The sequence below is a fragment of the Limulus polyphemus genome, unplaced genomic scaffold, assembly GCF_000517525.1.
Source record: "Limulus polyphemus unplaced genomic scaffold, Limulus_polyphemus-2.1.2 Scaffold2722, whole genome shotgun sequence".
Taxonomy (NCBI): Eukaryota; Metazoa; Arthropoda; class Merostomata; order Xiphosura; family Limulidae; genus Limulus; species Limulus polyphemus.
In genome coordinates, this window is record NW_013668332.1 from 88,090 (window position 1) to 102,123 (window position 14,034).

At 29.8% G+C, this 14,034-nt stretch overlaps 1 protein-coding gene across 8 annotated transcripts in view; it reads left to right on the forward strand.

Annotated features, from left to right (window-relative positions):
* The window catches only part of LOC106467734 (putative Polycomb group protein ASXL3), an 84,391-nt gene that overhangs the window by 14,278 nt on the left and 56,079 nt on the right, over window positions 1-14,034 (forward strand). For 7 of the 8 annotated variants that reach the window (XR_002612464.1, XR_002612465.1, XR_002612463.1 and 4 more), the window contains 3 exons: window positions 3,300-3,411; window positions 5,238-5,587; window positions 10,324-10,483. Coding sequence is in view for 5 of the 8 variants with exons in the window: in XM_022395921.1 (XP_022251629.1) it covers window positions 3,300-3,411; window positions 5,238-5,587; window positions 10,324-10,483 (622 nt within the window). In the remaining 3 variants the exon portion in view is untranslated. The remainder of the gene's footprint in view (window positions 1-3,299; window positions 3,412-5,237; window positions 5,588-10,323; window positions 10,484-14,034) is intronic. The other variant, XM_022395925.1, reaches the window with a different exon arrangement.

A 14,034-nucleotide genomic window follows, 5' to 3' on the forward strand; every position in this document is an offset into this window, starting at 1 on the left:
TATTCTTCTTCTTTGTTCTCCTGAAAAAGAATAGTCAACTATTCGAAAGCGCTCGAGTTTTGGGTCTTATTTTAAGGTATCAAATAGTTTTAATAGGCTTTAATCAAATAGGCTTTCAAATAGTTGACTATTCTTCTTCTTTGTTCTCCTGAAAAAGAATAGTCAACTATTCGAAAGCGCTCGAGTTTTGGGTCTTATTTTATGTCTATTGCACTTTATATGTGATCATTTGTGCTAACTCTTTTATCAAAAAAAAAAAAAGACTAGATACCTGGGATTAGATTAAGATTTAAAAATGTTTTTCCTTTGATATATAAAAAAACAAGTTTAAGAGTTGGCTAAAATATTTTGAAAAGAGTTTCATTCACAATTGAATTACACCATATTATTAACAATGTATATCAATAAACATGGACTCAAAACATAGTTATAAATCAAATTTTATTATAAGTTTTAATTTGTTAATATCAAAAGGAAATATGTAAATAAATTCTTAGGCTTCACTTGTTTGCTCTGAATTACTTCGTTTGGATTGACATATATCTTATAGATATTACTAAGCCTTCAGTCTTCTTGGTTTATGGAGATTTAATCAGAAAGGAATATTTATCAACAGTAAAAGAGGTAAGGCTTACCCACTCGTTCTGATGACACTATTTTAATTATTCAGCATACAGCTTCATTGTTGCTATTGCATAGTGTACAGCGAACATGTAAGTGAATTATTTGAACACATTTATAGCTTTGTTAGAAAGCCATATAAATTGTAATAGTTATAAGATTTGGTGTCCTTTGTGCATGTTATTATTTTGTGTTCTAAGTTACACATTTTAAATAATCATTTTATGTACTAATATGTTGTTATAAATAATTAGGGCTAAGTTTCATTGTGGCTGACATAAAAAAAAGAAATTAGAGGCCAGAGATGAATACTTAATTCCTTGTTTTTAAAAGTTTATATTTTTTGTTATAAAAACAACTAAATTTTATAACTTAGAAACTTAATAGGGTAGGTGAGATAATTTAAGTGAAAAAATAAAAAGAATTTCTCAGCATGTGAGGTGCTTGTGATTTACATAACTTGAACTAGATACCTGCTGAGTGATTAAGTTTTTTTATGCAAGTTTAGTAGCTAGACACAGTTCAAAGAGAGAAATAAGGAAATATTTCTTCTCTAATCTAATTACCACTCCTCTGAGAAATATGAAAGTTAAATTACTCAGTATAACATAGATATTACTCCAGGTAAAGCATAATTTTTAAAGCTTCCAATCTTCTTTGTTTACAGAGCCACAAGCTAGAAAATCAGACCCACTTCCCACACCCACCTGTTACATTTTCTCTTTTACAAATTGCCAATAGTTCTCTCTCTGATGTTTTATACTATATTATTTATAACCAATAGAAAGCCAGAGTTTTAATTTATCAAATGACATATTATATTATGTTGTTTTCTGTACAGTCAGTTCTCTATTTTGCCTCCAAGTGGAAAGTTTTTACATGTGAATTGCATTGACAAGCTTAACTGAATTTTTAAAGACTCTTATTGCATAGTTAGAAAGCCAGAAAAATTATGTTAGTTATAGGACAATGTTTGCTTTGGGTATGTTATTATTTTATGTTCTTAGGTGCATTATTTAATTAAATAAAAATTATTTAGTATAATGGAACCATTAGTATAAAAAAAGTAGACTTAAGTTTCATTGACAGTTGACAGCAAAACAGCAAGAGGACCCAGGTAGATACTATATTTATTTTTCATGTGTATTCTTTATTTATTGTTCACTGAATGAATTACAGCTTGTGTAGTGGGATTATTAGTTAGACATGGTTCAAAGGACAATAAAAAAAAAGTACAAACAATTGTATACTGTTACGAACTTTAAGCTATTTAGGATAAACAGTTGGGGTTTTCTGTTACAATTTGCAGTCATCGTAGAAAAAAAGAGGGTAATTTTGATTTATTTTCTAATTGTTAATGGTGGTTATGAGGTCAATCAAATTGATTGATCCTGTTTAGAGTCAGGGTAGAGAAAATAACAGATAATATATAAAGTTTTTTTTAAAAAAGTGATATTTATTTAGAGATTATGTAAATGAAATTTAAATTTTCAAATGAAGAAAAGTATTTTTCATATTAATATGAAAATCACTTTGTACTTGGAGCAGTCAGCAATCTGACTCCATCTATTCATGGACAAACTTTTAGTATAAATACTTCATAAAAATTCTGATTTTTTTGTTTACAAAAGATGTGAAAAATTTTGTTAATACACACAAACCATATTAAAAGTTAAATTATGGAAACTCTGATGGTCACTTTGGGGTCATGAGTTGAGTGTAATCCATTGAGTCTGTAGTGAGAGGGTTAATGAAAAAATACTTTCTAGAAAGAAAAAAAGGGTAGTTTATATTTATTTTGTATATTTTTGTGTCATAGTGGTAACAAGGTTGGTCAGATATGGTTAGTGTTAACATAGAGAAAATAACACATAAAATATAAAGGTTTACTGGATATTTATTTAGATGAAAAAGTTTCTTTTCTTAACATGAAAATGACCTTGCACTCAGGCTTGTCACAGTCAGACTGACAAAAGTAAATTCAGAGAAAAATATTTCATAGAGATGCTTTAATGTTTATGAAAAATCTTACCAACTTTTGTAAAGGTACACAAAGTAAGTTCAGAATTATAATAAGCATTAATTCTCCAATTTGGGCCCATTCTTGTGTACGTAGAGTTTTAAACTGTACATTATTGTGTGATTATTCTAATACTTTTTGCTTTATTTCTTTTGAAATTTTAAAAAGATGATGCATGTGGGTTGATAGAGGGTTGTGTTATAACTTATAACAATAATGTAATGTTGGTGTCCAACACCTATGCAACACAACTGGTGGAGGCTGATGTTTATTGCTGGCTATAAGAGTGTTCTTAATATTATGTTTTTTATCATTAGTTCGTCATTATTTTCTTTTTTTAACATTGCAACTATCTTTGATTCAGAACTAAAAGTAGATTATTGTTTTTTCGTGTTAGATAGAGGTTACCAATCAAAACTGTTTATGGTTGAGAGTGAAATAGTTATTTTTTATAACAAATATATTTTGAGGATATTATTTTGGATCTTTATGCCATTTCTCTAAGTGATTCATTTATACAAATCATTGGCATGCTTCAGAAGTGTTGTAGTTTTTTATGGAAATTTTAAATATCTATTTATTTTGATCTGTGATGGATAAAAAAAAACATTCAGAATATTTTATTCAACCTGCATTTTTATTTTTTAATTACATGTAGAGCGAGATACCTGAAGGAACTGTACTTGTTGAAGTTGAGGAAGACATGAGAGAAGAACCCGAATTTGAGGAAACCAATGGTAGCAAAGTACAATCCCCTATTGGTCAGAAAGGTAAAGTTTGTTCAAAAGTATTTATTATATTTTTTGGTTAAAACAGTTGAAAAGCATGAAATAAAATACAATTTTGTACAGGATGTAGAACTTATAGAAGCCAATATTTAATAAAGACTAAATAGTCAACAAAGACTTGCAAGTTAATTATACTGATTTTAAGAAAAACACCATCATATTGTGTAACTCCACATTCACTGGGTGGATCCCTTGAACTAAGCCTATAATGAAAAATTTCTAGTTACTAAAATTCCAAATTTGTTATGCGTATCTTCATGAAATTTGTTGAGCTTTTAGTGAACATTACAAGTCTGTTGTAAACAAAAAATCATATTTTTTATTATATTATTTGTAATAAAAATTTGTCTGTGAATTTATAAAGCCTTTAATGAGGCAACTTGAATTCCAGGTGAATTTCATACTAACAATAAAAATAACTTTTTTTTATCCAACAATTTTTATATTTCATATGCATGACCTTTAGAACCTACTAAGTGAATATCAAGATTTTTTTTTCCAGTAAAATGTTAAATTTTATCGGTTATTTTTTCTATTTTCTCCACTCTGAAACTAACTGTAGCTAAGTTAGCAATGTAGGGTAAAATGAAAAGTTGAAAAACATGAAATAAATATATATTAACCCTTTTTTTATTTGTAGAATATTGTAATAGATTATCAACCATTATTTATTATTAAAGTCAAAGCTGAGTTAATTTAGTTTTATTGCTCTATAGCTGCATTTAGAGCCAGGCCTTCTCACAGTACAACAAAAGCCATTCATCACAATGGAACAGCTTTCTGTAAACATAGGATCAAGTTACCAGCAGGCATGTTGAATTACACAGGCATGCCTCATGACATTCTGATGCTTTCATGATTAACTTTTTCTTCAAGTTTTCTTATCTAACCTCATATGTTTCTTATTTTGATAACAATAGATAAAAAATATACACCAAAACAAGAAATTTAATACTTATCCTCGTTTCTTAGGATTTCTAGTTGGAAATCGTGACTACTGTAATTGGTAAAATAAAGTATCAGAATAAATATGTTAATAAACATCAGTTAACTTAATATTAACTGGACATTGGAACTTTGTGATTGACGATACAAAACAATGAAGGGAAATATTTCTAATGTTCATTTGAATAGGTGATTCACAAAAAGAGTTTGTAAGTTTCACTACATTGAGAATTATAGAAAAAGTAAATCAAATCATATGAATCTTTATAAGCCAAAACTACATGTTATTTAGTAAGTTTATATTAAGCTTCATGCAACTTTGTTAAGTATTTCAACTGGGAAAAGGAAACGCTCGAGGGATTTCCAGAAAAGTTTTTGAACCAAATTTTGTGAGATAGGTTAAAAATGTTTTTTTTCCTCCAAGAAATAGAAGTTATTAGGCCAGACATACTAAAAAAAAAAATCTTGACTAATTGTAATCTCAATATTTGTTGTGATTTTTTCATATATGTATGTTATACACAATAAACAATGAAGATTAGTACTTATAATACTAATTAAGTCTTTACTGTCCATTACTTTAATCTTTAAATACATTTAAGAGAAAAAGTTAGAACAGGATTTTATTCAAGAATTTGTTGCCAACCACTGAATATACATGTATTTTAGTTTTGAAGTGGAATAAAAGTCAGGCTTTATTGTAGATTTTAATTTTGGGCTATAATTTGATTTTCTTTTTGGGAAACTGCATTTCTCTATTTTTAAAGCTTTAGTAAAGGAGTTTTTTTATTTTGTGTATTTTGTTGCTGTATGAGAAATAGTGTTAAACAGTTTTTAATTTGTGTTTTGCTTATTTCATATAGTTCTCTGCATTCGAATACCTCCTAGTTACACTAAGCCTTCCAGCTCATGTCCAACACTCAAGCCCGTTGACACTGGTGCGCCTGTCATTGAAACACAAGATAAGGGAGATTTAAAGAATGGTGTGGGTGTGCTTTTAGGTTCTGATGATTCTTTTGACAAAAACATCACTAATAATGAAAGGACTACAAATGTAACTGAAAAAACTAAAGTTGTGAATGGAGATTTTGAAAATTATCTAGAACCACAGGAAAATTTAGTGTCAAAGGATGAAAATGAGTCAGACTTGGGTTTAAGTACCTCTATTCAGTCGCCATTGTCATCACTTATTGGAAGTCCCAGTCAGGGAAAGGTAAAGTTGGTTAATTTGATGAAGAATAATCAACTTTTAAGAAATATAGTTTGGAGATGGCTTGAATGGGTAATGAAAAAAACTTTATCACAAGTAACAAATTTTGACAAACTTTTTTCATCATCAGAACAAAAGCTTGTTGAAACATTGTACATTAGTACTTGTAATAATGTTTCTGCATTAACCATTCAAGCTGTCTCCAAACTTTAAATATGATTAATGCATTACAGTTGCTCAAATACAGGATATTTAAGTCTCTCTTCAGATAAAATGGTTTATTAAATAATTTTTGGTTTTATGGAATTATTTTTCAGTGTTACTTATTCTATTTAGATAAGTCCGATATCATAAATCATCGGTAAAATAAAGTAACTTTTTATGTATTTTAGTCATTTAACAGCTCCAAAGGACAGAGCTTTTTACAAAATTTATTACATCTTCTCCTTTTCATTTTCAGTTTAGATGTTGAAGAGAGTAAGATCTAATGAGTTTTGTGATTTAGGTAACTTTTAATATAAATTACTGAGGGGTTACTCATGCTTTAAAATCACACAAGAAACCTAGTAAGTGGACTTTCCTCTGTCAAGCAAATGACAACTTTTGGATTTCTGGATTTATTTTATGTTCATCTTGCTTTAGAACTTCATTACTTACACTGTGTAATAACAATTCTCTACTACCATTAGATTGTATGTTCTAAGTCTAATGGCCATTGTTATGTACTGTTTCCTGATATGTCAATTTCCATTGTAGAAGCTTCTACAAAGGTTATCAGGGTTCATCTTCTACCACACACCTTGACAGACTTTCCACAGATCTTCCACTGTGCATGGGTGTTGCTTCCAAGACCATGTTTCAATAAAATAAGATCGTAAAAGTCTAATGAAATTGTTTAAGGGTACTTAAATACTTCAGCCATAGCCTTCATGTTGTGAATAAGATGTTGCCCAGATTTGACTTAAGGTATGGTTTGGACACCTGTTAGTGTACTAAACACTGCGGCATATTTTCACTTCCATGGGGAACAGTTCTATTATATGATTATTTTTTCTCAAAAAAATCTGTGACGTACTTATCCAGACATAAGTGTACCTGTAGCAGTATTGCACTATGAAACGTTTGGGATATTGCAGTTATCCCTTTTATAATACTTGAAGGATTGTTGTGGTGTAATAACTTTAAAATTGAATATATCTACGTATTAAAAAATTCTGCATATAATTGTAATATAGTTTCATTGAGTGTCATACTGTTTTATCTAACAAATGAAGAATTTGTTTCCATTTTACAGCAGTTATAGGCAATTTCCTTATTGTAAAATTATTTGAATTAGTTTTTATAAAGGATATTTTATTGCTACATATGTTGCAGATTTTGTGAAGTATTATTGTCTGCCTTCTTTTTTAATTATAAAAAACTTGTGCAGTTTCCATTTTTTTAGCTGTCAGTTCCTCTGTGATGCAATTTTTTTAGTTGTCAGTTCCTCTGTGATGCAGTTTTTTTAGCTGTCAGTTCCTCTGTGATGCAAGTTTTTAGCTGTCAGTTCCTCTGTGATGCAGTTTTTAGCTGTCAGTTCCTATGTGATGCAGTTTTTTAGCTGTCAGTTCCTCTGTGATACAGTTTTTAGCTGTCAGTTCCTTGCTGATGCAATTTTTTTAGCTGTCAGTTCCTCTGGGATGCAGTGTTGGTTGTTTCGATTTCAGTGCAGGTCTGAAAGAGCTTGTAGATAAATTAACTTATAAATAATTTTATTATTGTTTTCTGAAGGGCTTGATGAATTTGCTCTTCCTGACTCAGTCCTATTAATCCTTTTGCTGCAACTGGGATGTATATTTCTCAGTGCACCAGGAAATACATGTCCCAGCTACAGTGAAAGGATTAACTTTTGTATGACAAACAACAACTATCAGAAGCCATTAAGGTTATTTACCAAAACAGAAGACACAACTATTTGATAATACTAAGAATGCTTTTAGACTACATATAACCATTTGTTCCAGTGATTTTTAGTCTACTTATTACTGTTACACCTGTGTATACCTTTTCATGCCAATGCTTTTAGTTTACACCATAGTTAGTTATTATCACACCTGTGTAAACCCTTTCATTTTAATGCTTTGTAGTTTTTATTGATGCACCTACATATATCTTTTCATTCTGTTGCTTTTTTGTCTACACTGTAATTATTGTTACATCTGGGTATACCCATTCATTCTGATGCTTTATCTACAATATAGTTGTTGTTGTTGTTGTTCTACCTATACTCTACCTTTCACTGTATTGCTTTTAGTCTACACTGTAGTTGTTGTTGTTGTTGAACATATACTCTTTCATTGTGGTGCTTTTAGTCTACACTGTAGTTATTATTGTTGAACATATACAGTGTAGACTAAAAGCACCACAATGAAACAGTAGTTATTATTGTTGAACATATACTGTTTCATTGTGGTGCTTTTAGACTACACTTTTGCTATTATTGTTGTACCAACATATAACCTTTTATTGTAGTACTTTAAGTCTACACTGTAGTTATTGTTAGTGTACTTAGCTGTACCATTAGTTATTATTGTTGAACATATACTGTTTCATTGTGGTGCTTTTAGACTACACTTTTGCTATTATTGTTGTACCAACATATAACCTTTTATTGTAGTACTTTAAGTCTACACTGTAGTTATTGTTAGTGTACTTAGCTGTACCATTTAAATTGAGTGTTTTTTGTGTACTTAGTAAATGTTATTGTAACATTTGTGTATACCATTTTATTCCAATGTTTTGTCTATGCTGTATTTATTACTGTTGTATTAATTATTAACTTTTATTCAGATGTGTTTATTCTGTACTTTAGATCTTATTCTTGTACCTACGCAAACCTTTTCCTTCTGATGCTTTTCGTCTACATCATAGTTATTATTGCTTCTTCATATACCTTTTCATTCCAGTGCTTTTAGTTTATACTGAATTACTGATTTGGTCCATATGGACTTGTATCGATATTTTAAACAAATTTTTATTATTTATCAATTTCTCCACTTGTTTATGGGTCAGTTAAATTTTTGGTTACAGAATATGTAATAGCATATTAGTTTCACCAGATTAGTGAAACAAAAGTATTGTAAATATTATAATTAATTCCACTAATTACTGCTAGTAGTCCTATGCAGTTTAATATTAAAAACAAAGAGTGACTTAACCCAAATTTGAGGGTTCAAGCACAGATAATACAGTCTTTAATTCTCTTTTTTGAAATCACTCTTATCGGGTGTACTGAGAATAATCTGAACTACTTGGTGCTCTATAATAAATTAGGCCTAATTTCATTATGCATAATCAAACATTGTAGTTTCCATTAAGTGGTTTTACAAAACAATCCTGGACTAGTAGATGGTGTTATGATTTAAAAAAAAAGATCTAAGTTGGCGTGACAAGCTTAAAATGTTTTTCTGTAAAACTCTAATTATACTTAAGAGATTTATTAAGTTACATGAAAGCTAATAACTGATAATCCTACAAGTCTACCAATGTTAGCTAAGTCATTTAACTTAGTGTATACGTATCACTCTTTACTATAATAACTGATAATTCTACACGTCTACTAATATTAGCTAAAAGTCATTTAACTTAGTGTATACATATCACTCTTTACAATAATAACTGATAATCCTACAAGTCTACTAATGTTAGCTAAGTCATTTAACTTAGTGTATACGTATCACTTTTTACTATAATAACTGATAATCCTACACGTCTACTAATGTTAGCTAAAAGTCATTTAAATTAGTGTATACCTATCACTCTTTACAATAATAACTGATAATCCTACAAGTCTACTAATGTTAGCTAAAAGTCATTTAACTTAGTGTATACCTATCACTCTTTACTATAATAACTGATAATCCTACAAGTCTACGCGATGTTGGCTAAGTCATTTAACTTAGTGTATACATATCACTCTTTACAATAATAACTGATAATCCTACAAGTCTACTCAATGTTGACTAAGTCATTTAACTTAATGTATACATATCACTCTTTACAATAATAACTGATAATACTACAAGTCTACTAATGTTGACCAAGTCATTTAACTTAGTGTATACGTATCACTCTTTACTATAATAACTGATAATCCTACAAGTCTACTAATGTTGACCAAGTCATTTAACTTAGTGTATACGTATCACTCTTTACTATAATAACTGATAATCCTACAAGTCTACTCAATGTTGACTAAGTCATTTAACTTAATGTATACATATCACTCTTTACTATAATAACTGATAATCCTACAAGTCTACTAATGTTGACCAAGTCATTTAACTTAATGTATACATTACAGTCTTTACTATAATAACTGATAATCCTACAAGTCTACGCAATGTTGGCTAAGTCATTTAACTTAGTGTATACATATCACTCTTTACAATAATAACTGATAATACTACAAGTCTACTCAATGTTGACTAAGTCATTTAACTTAGTGTATACATTACACTCTTTACTATTTTGTTTTTGTTCTAACTGAAAAATGTTTAAGATAATGGTTCAAGAGTAAAATTTATTTAATTGGTAATAAAGCTGACCAGGTTTTTGAACCATAGGGTACTAATGGAAAAACTGTTGATTTAGATAACTGGCATGCATATGCGTGCTTTTAACAATAATTAAATGTGACATATCATTGTTCTAATTATTACCTCAGTTATTTCAAAAGTATAAAAAAAATCTTCCTGTAGATTTCTCAGAGTCATAGCCAGCGAGCTATAAAGCATGCTCTACGCCAGCAACAAAAGAGGAGGAAAAGAAACACTACAGTTGCGTCTAGTTGTAGTCCTACCCCATCAATTTCTCATATTGTCATGAAACATCTTTCCCCTCTACCAGGATCTTTAGTAGGTCTGTATGTCAAGGATTATACAGCAATCATAGAGAGCTGTGTATTTTAATATCTAGTTTTGTCTAATGTGATAGATTATGTTATGTATAGATGATAATAATAGGTAGGCAAACAACGATTTATAAACACAAGGAAAAGTTTTATTGATTGTGGAACATACATGTTTCGACTGAACATTGGTCTGGTTTCTTCAGGTATGATCAGTACTAGGCAATCTAAATTTTATATATTGTTACAAAGAGAATAGAGATTAAATGTGATGGAAATGGTGTCAGCAGGTGACAGAATACAGGTTGAGGTGAAGTTTGGTCAAGTGTATGAAGGGTGAATAGACCTTTCCGAATATGGCTGATCTTGCTGGGGTCATTATCATGGTTCAGTGAGAGGTCATTTGCTTTGATGATTTAGATAGTTTGTAAACAGTCTCTTTTTTTTTAGTTTTAGGTTGCTGTAGGAGAAGAATTTCATCACAAAGTATTTGTGATCTGTTTCTTGTTAATGATATGTTAAGGCGGATAAGTGAAAATCACATCTACACATGCGACTTTAATGTTTTTTGCATCTTGTTTCTAAGGAATGTGATGCTTGTCCTATGTATTTCTCTCCACATTTACAGGGGATACTGTATATGCCCTGTTTTTGTTCATTTAATAGGGATTATTTCAGGTTAGGTAGTAAGACATTAATTTTATTTGAGGGTTTGAATACAGCTTTTACATCAATGCTCAAATTATCAAAAAATTCTAGTAATTTTGTTAGTAATTTCTGGCTCAAAAGGGAATGAAACAAATTTGTTGTGTTTTGTGTTGTTGATAGGTGGAAGGTTCACTGAAGTTTGATATAAGTCCTATCTATGATATCAAGGTTAAAAAAGTGCTATGTAGGTAAAGTAGGAGGATATTTTTCTGTGACTGGTGGTGGTTAGATCTTATGTGTGGTGGCATGGTGACAGAATGGAGTTTCCAGTATATACTGGTGGTAACTTTGTTATTTTATCTTTTTACATTCACATCTAAAAAAGGGAAGACAACTGTTGGATTCTGTTTCATGTGTAGAAATTATGACATTGGGTCTTAATGTGTTTAAGAATTCATTGAAATTGAGTAGCATCTCTTTCCCATGTCGACATATACTGAAGATATAGTCTACATATCTTAACCAGATTTGTGATTTCTTGGTGTGTATGAATTTAGAAAGTGTAAGGCTTGTTCAACAGGTATTGAAATAAATAAAGATTTTATGTCAAAAGATACTACTATATATTTTTGGTTTAGTTTGAAGTTTTTGATTCTGTTGACAAAATCTAAAGTTTTTTTTAGAGAATAGAGGGTTGGTTTCAAGTAGAGGGTTAAACATGTAGTATGTTCTACCATCGATAAAATTATTTCTTATTCTTACAAATTGTTTAACTACCTGTTATTATATTAGCTTAATGTGCCTTCTTACTCAAGTATCTAGATGGTAATGTTATTTTCAATGCTTCTTGTGTTTTTAGGATAGATGAAATTGTGTTAGCAGTTGTTTTTTTGCAGAATACAAAATCAACATTCACAGTATTTTATGGTGATATATAAAACAGGATAGATACTATTTTTTTGTCACTTTGGTTTCAACAGTTGTTTTTTAGTAACTTCTACTGTTGCTGAATTTGTGTGTGTGTGTGTTTAGAACTACTGAAGAGGAGAATAGTACTTTCAAACATGATATGGATAACTGTTCACGAGTAGTAGGTTCTCTCTTAATTAGCCAGTTGTTTTCTGTACGTTAACTCTCATTCTTAACATTGACAGTTATAAACAGGTTATTTTTTTGTTTTATTTTCTCTCAAGACATGCTGGGTTGCAAATGTTTGTAGTTACCACATTTATTGATAATGATGATGAAGCTATCTTGAATTTTATGTGCCTGATTGCACATTGATGGTTCATTTCATCAACCCTCTCACCATGTGGAGATCAAAGTACACATAGTATGACTTTTTAAAGAGTTACATTCAGTGTGACTTTTTAAAGAGTTACATTCAGTATGACTTTTTAAAGAGTTACATTCAAAATTTAATTAAATTACTTTATTATCAATGTATAGGAGTACATTTGGCATCAACAAGTAGTTAATAACTCAAATTTTAATATTATATAAGTTCTGAATTTTATAGGGAAATATTTAGAATAATCCTTGATCTTCCCTAATATAAGAATTGTAACATTTGCACTCTAGGTCTTCCCTCTTCTTTAATTTATTACCACCCCTCTCACACCCATCTGTCACATCCTCTCTTTCACAAATTGCCAATAGTTCTCTCTGACGTTATATATTATTTATAACCAATAGAAAGCCAAAGTTTTAATCTATCAAATGATATATTTTGTTGTTTTCTTTACAGTGAATTGTCTATTTCACCTCTAGTTTGAACGTTTTTTTCATGGGAATTGCATGAAAATGGTGCATTATTTAATTAAATAAAAATTATTTAGTGTAGTGGTACCATCAGTATAAAAAAATAGGTTTAAGTGTCATGGACAGTTGACAACAAAACAGCAAGAGGACCCAGATAAGTATTATGTTTCTTGTTTTTCATGTGTATTCTTTATTACTTAGACATGGCTTAACCCTACCGAGATAGGTCTTCCTATGGTCACAGGTCAAAGGCCATGTCATGACATTTGTGGAATGACATTCAAAATTTTATTGAACTACTATTTTATGAATGTATATTAGTAAATTTGGTATCAAATTGTAGATTATAATTCAAATTTTAGTATTATTCATCAGTTAATTTCTTAATTTAAAAGTAAATATTAAAAAAACAACCTAAATATCAATTTTTGTGTTTCACGTGGTATGTTGAATACTGAATTGGTTCAGATTAGATGTTTATGATGTCCAAATTCAAAATCTATAGTTTCCTACAAATTACAAATTCAAATTACCAATATTAACAAGCTAGAATTATAAAATAAGAGCCTCCTATCTTTTCTATTTGCTGAGATATCGCTACATTTAGTGAATCAAACACAGTGGCCCCACCCACCTCTTTCCATTTTTGGAAGTGCTTATGTACACCTACTTCTGTCTTTGATGTGTGAATAAGCAGTCAAAAGCTCAGAATGTCCCCCATGTGGTTTTCTGAGCCTACGCAAAGTATTTACGCGGGAAACCCTTTCTTTTCATGGTAGATTCCAAGTGGTAAGGTAAGACATTATTGAGCTCGAAAAATCTTATTTTTTAGAACCAAATACAGCTTAGTTACTGAGCCTGATAAAGTATAGTGGAATTCTGTGGTATTGATATAGTAATTTATGGTTTTTGTTATTTCAAAATGCATAGATAAAACCTAAAAAAATTATTTTGTTTTACATTTTTCCATCTACGAAATTTCATAAGGCTTAGTAAATTATGGCAAGCAGCAAACAAGTACAAAGTTCGTATCTAGAAGAGATAATCGTTTTCTATACTTCTTTGTTTATTGTTCCATGTTTTAAGAAAAATAATTGAAATTTAAGAACTTATTAGTAAATAGTAATAATGTGTATACTTATATAATGTATTA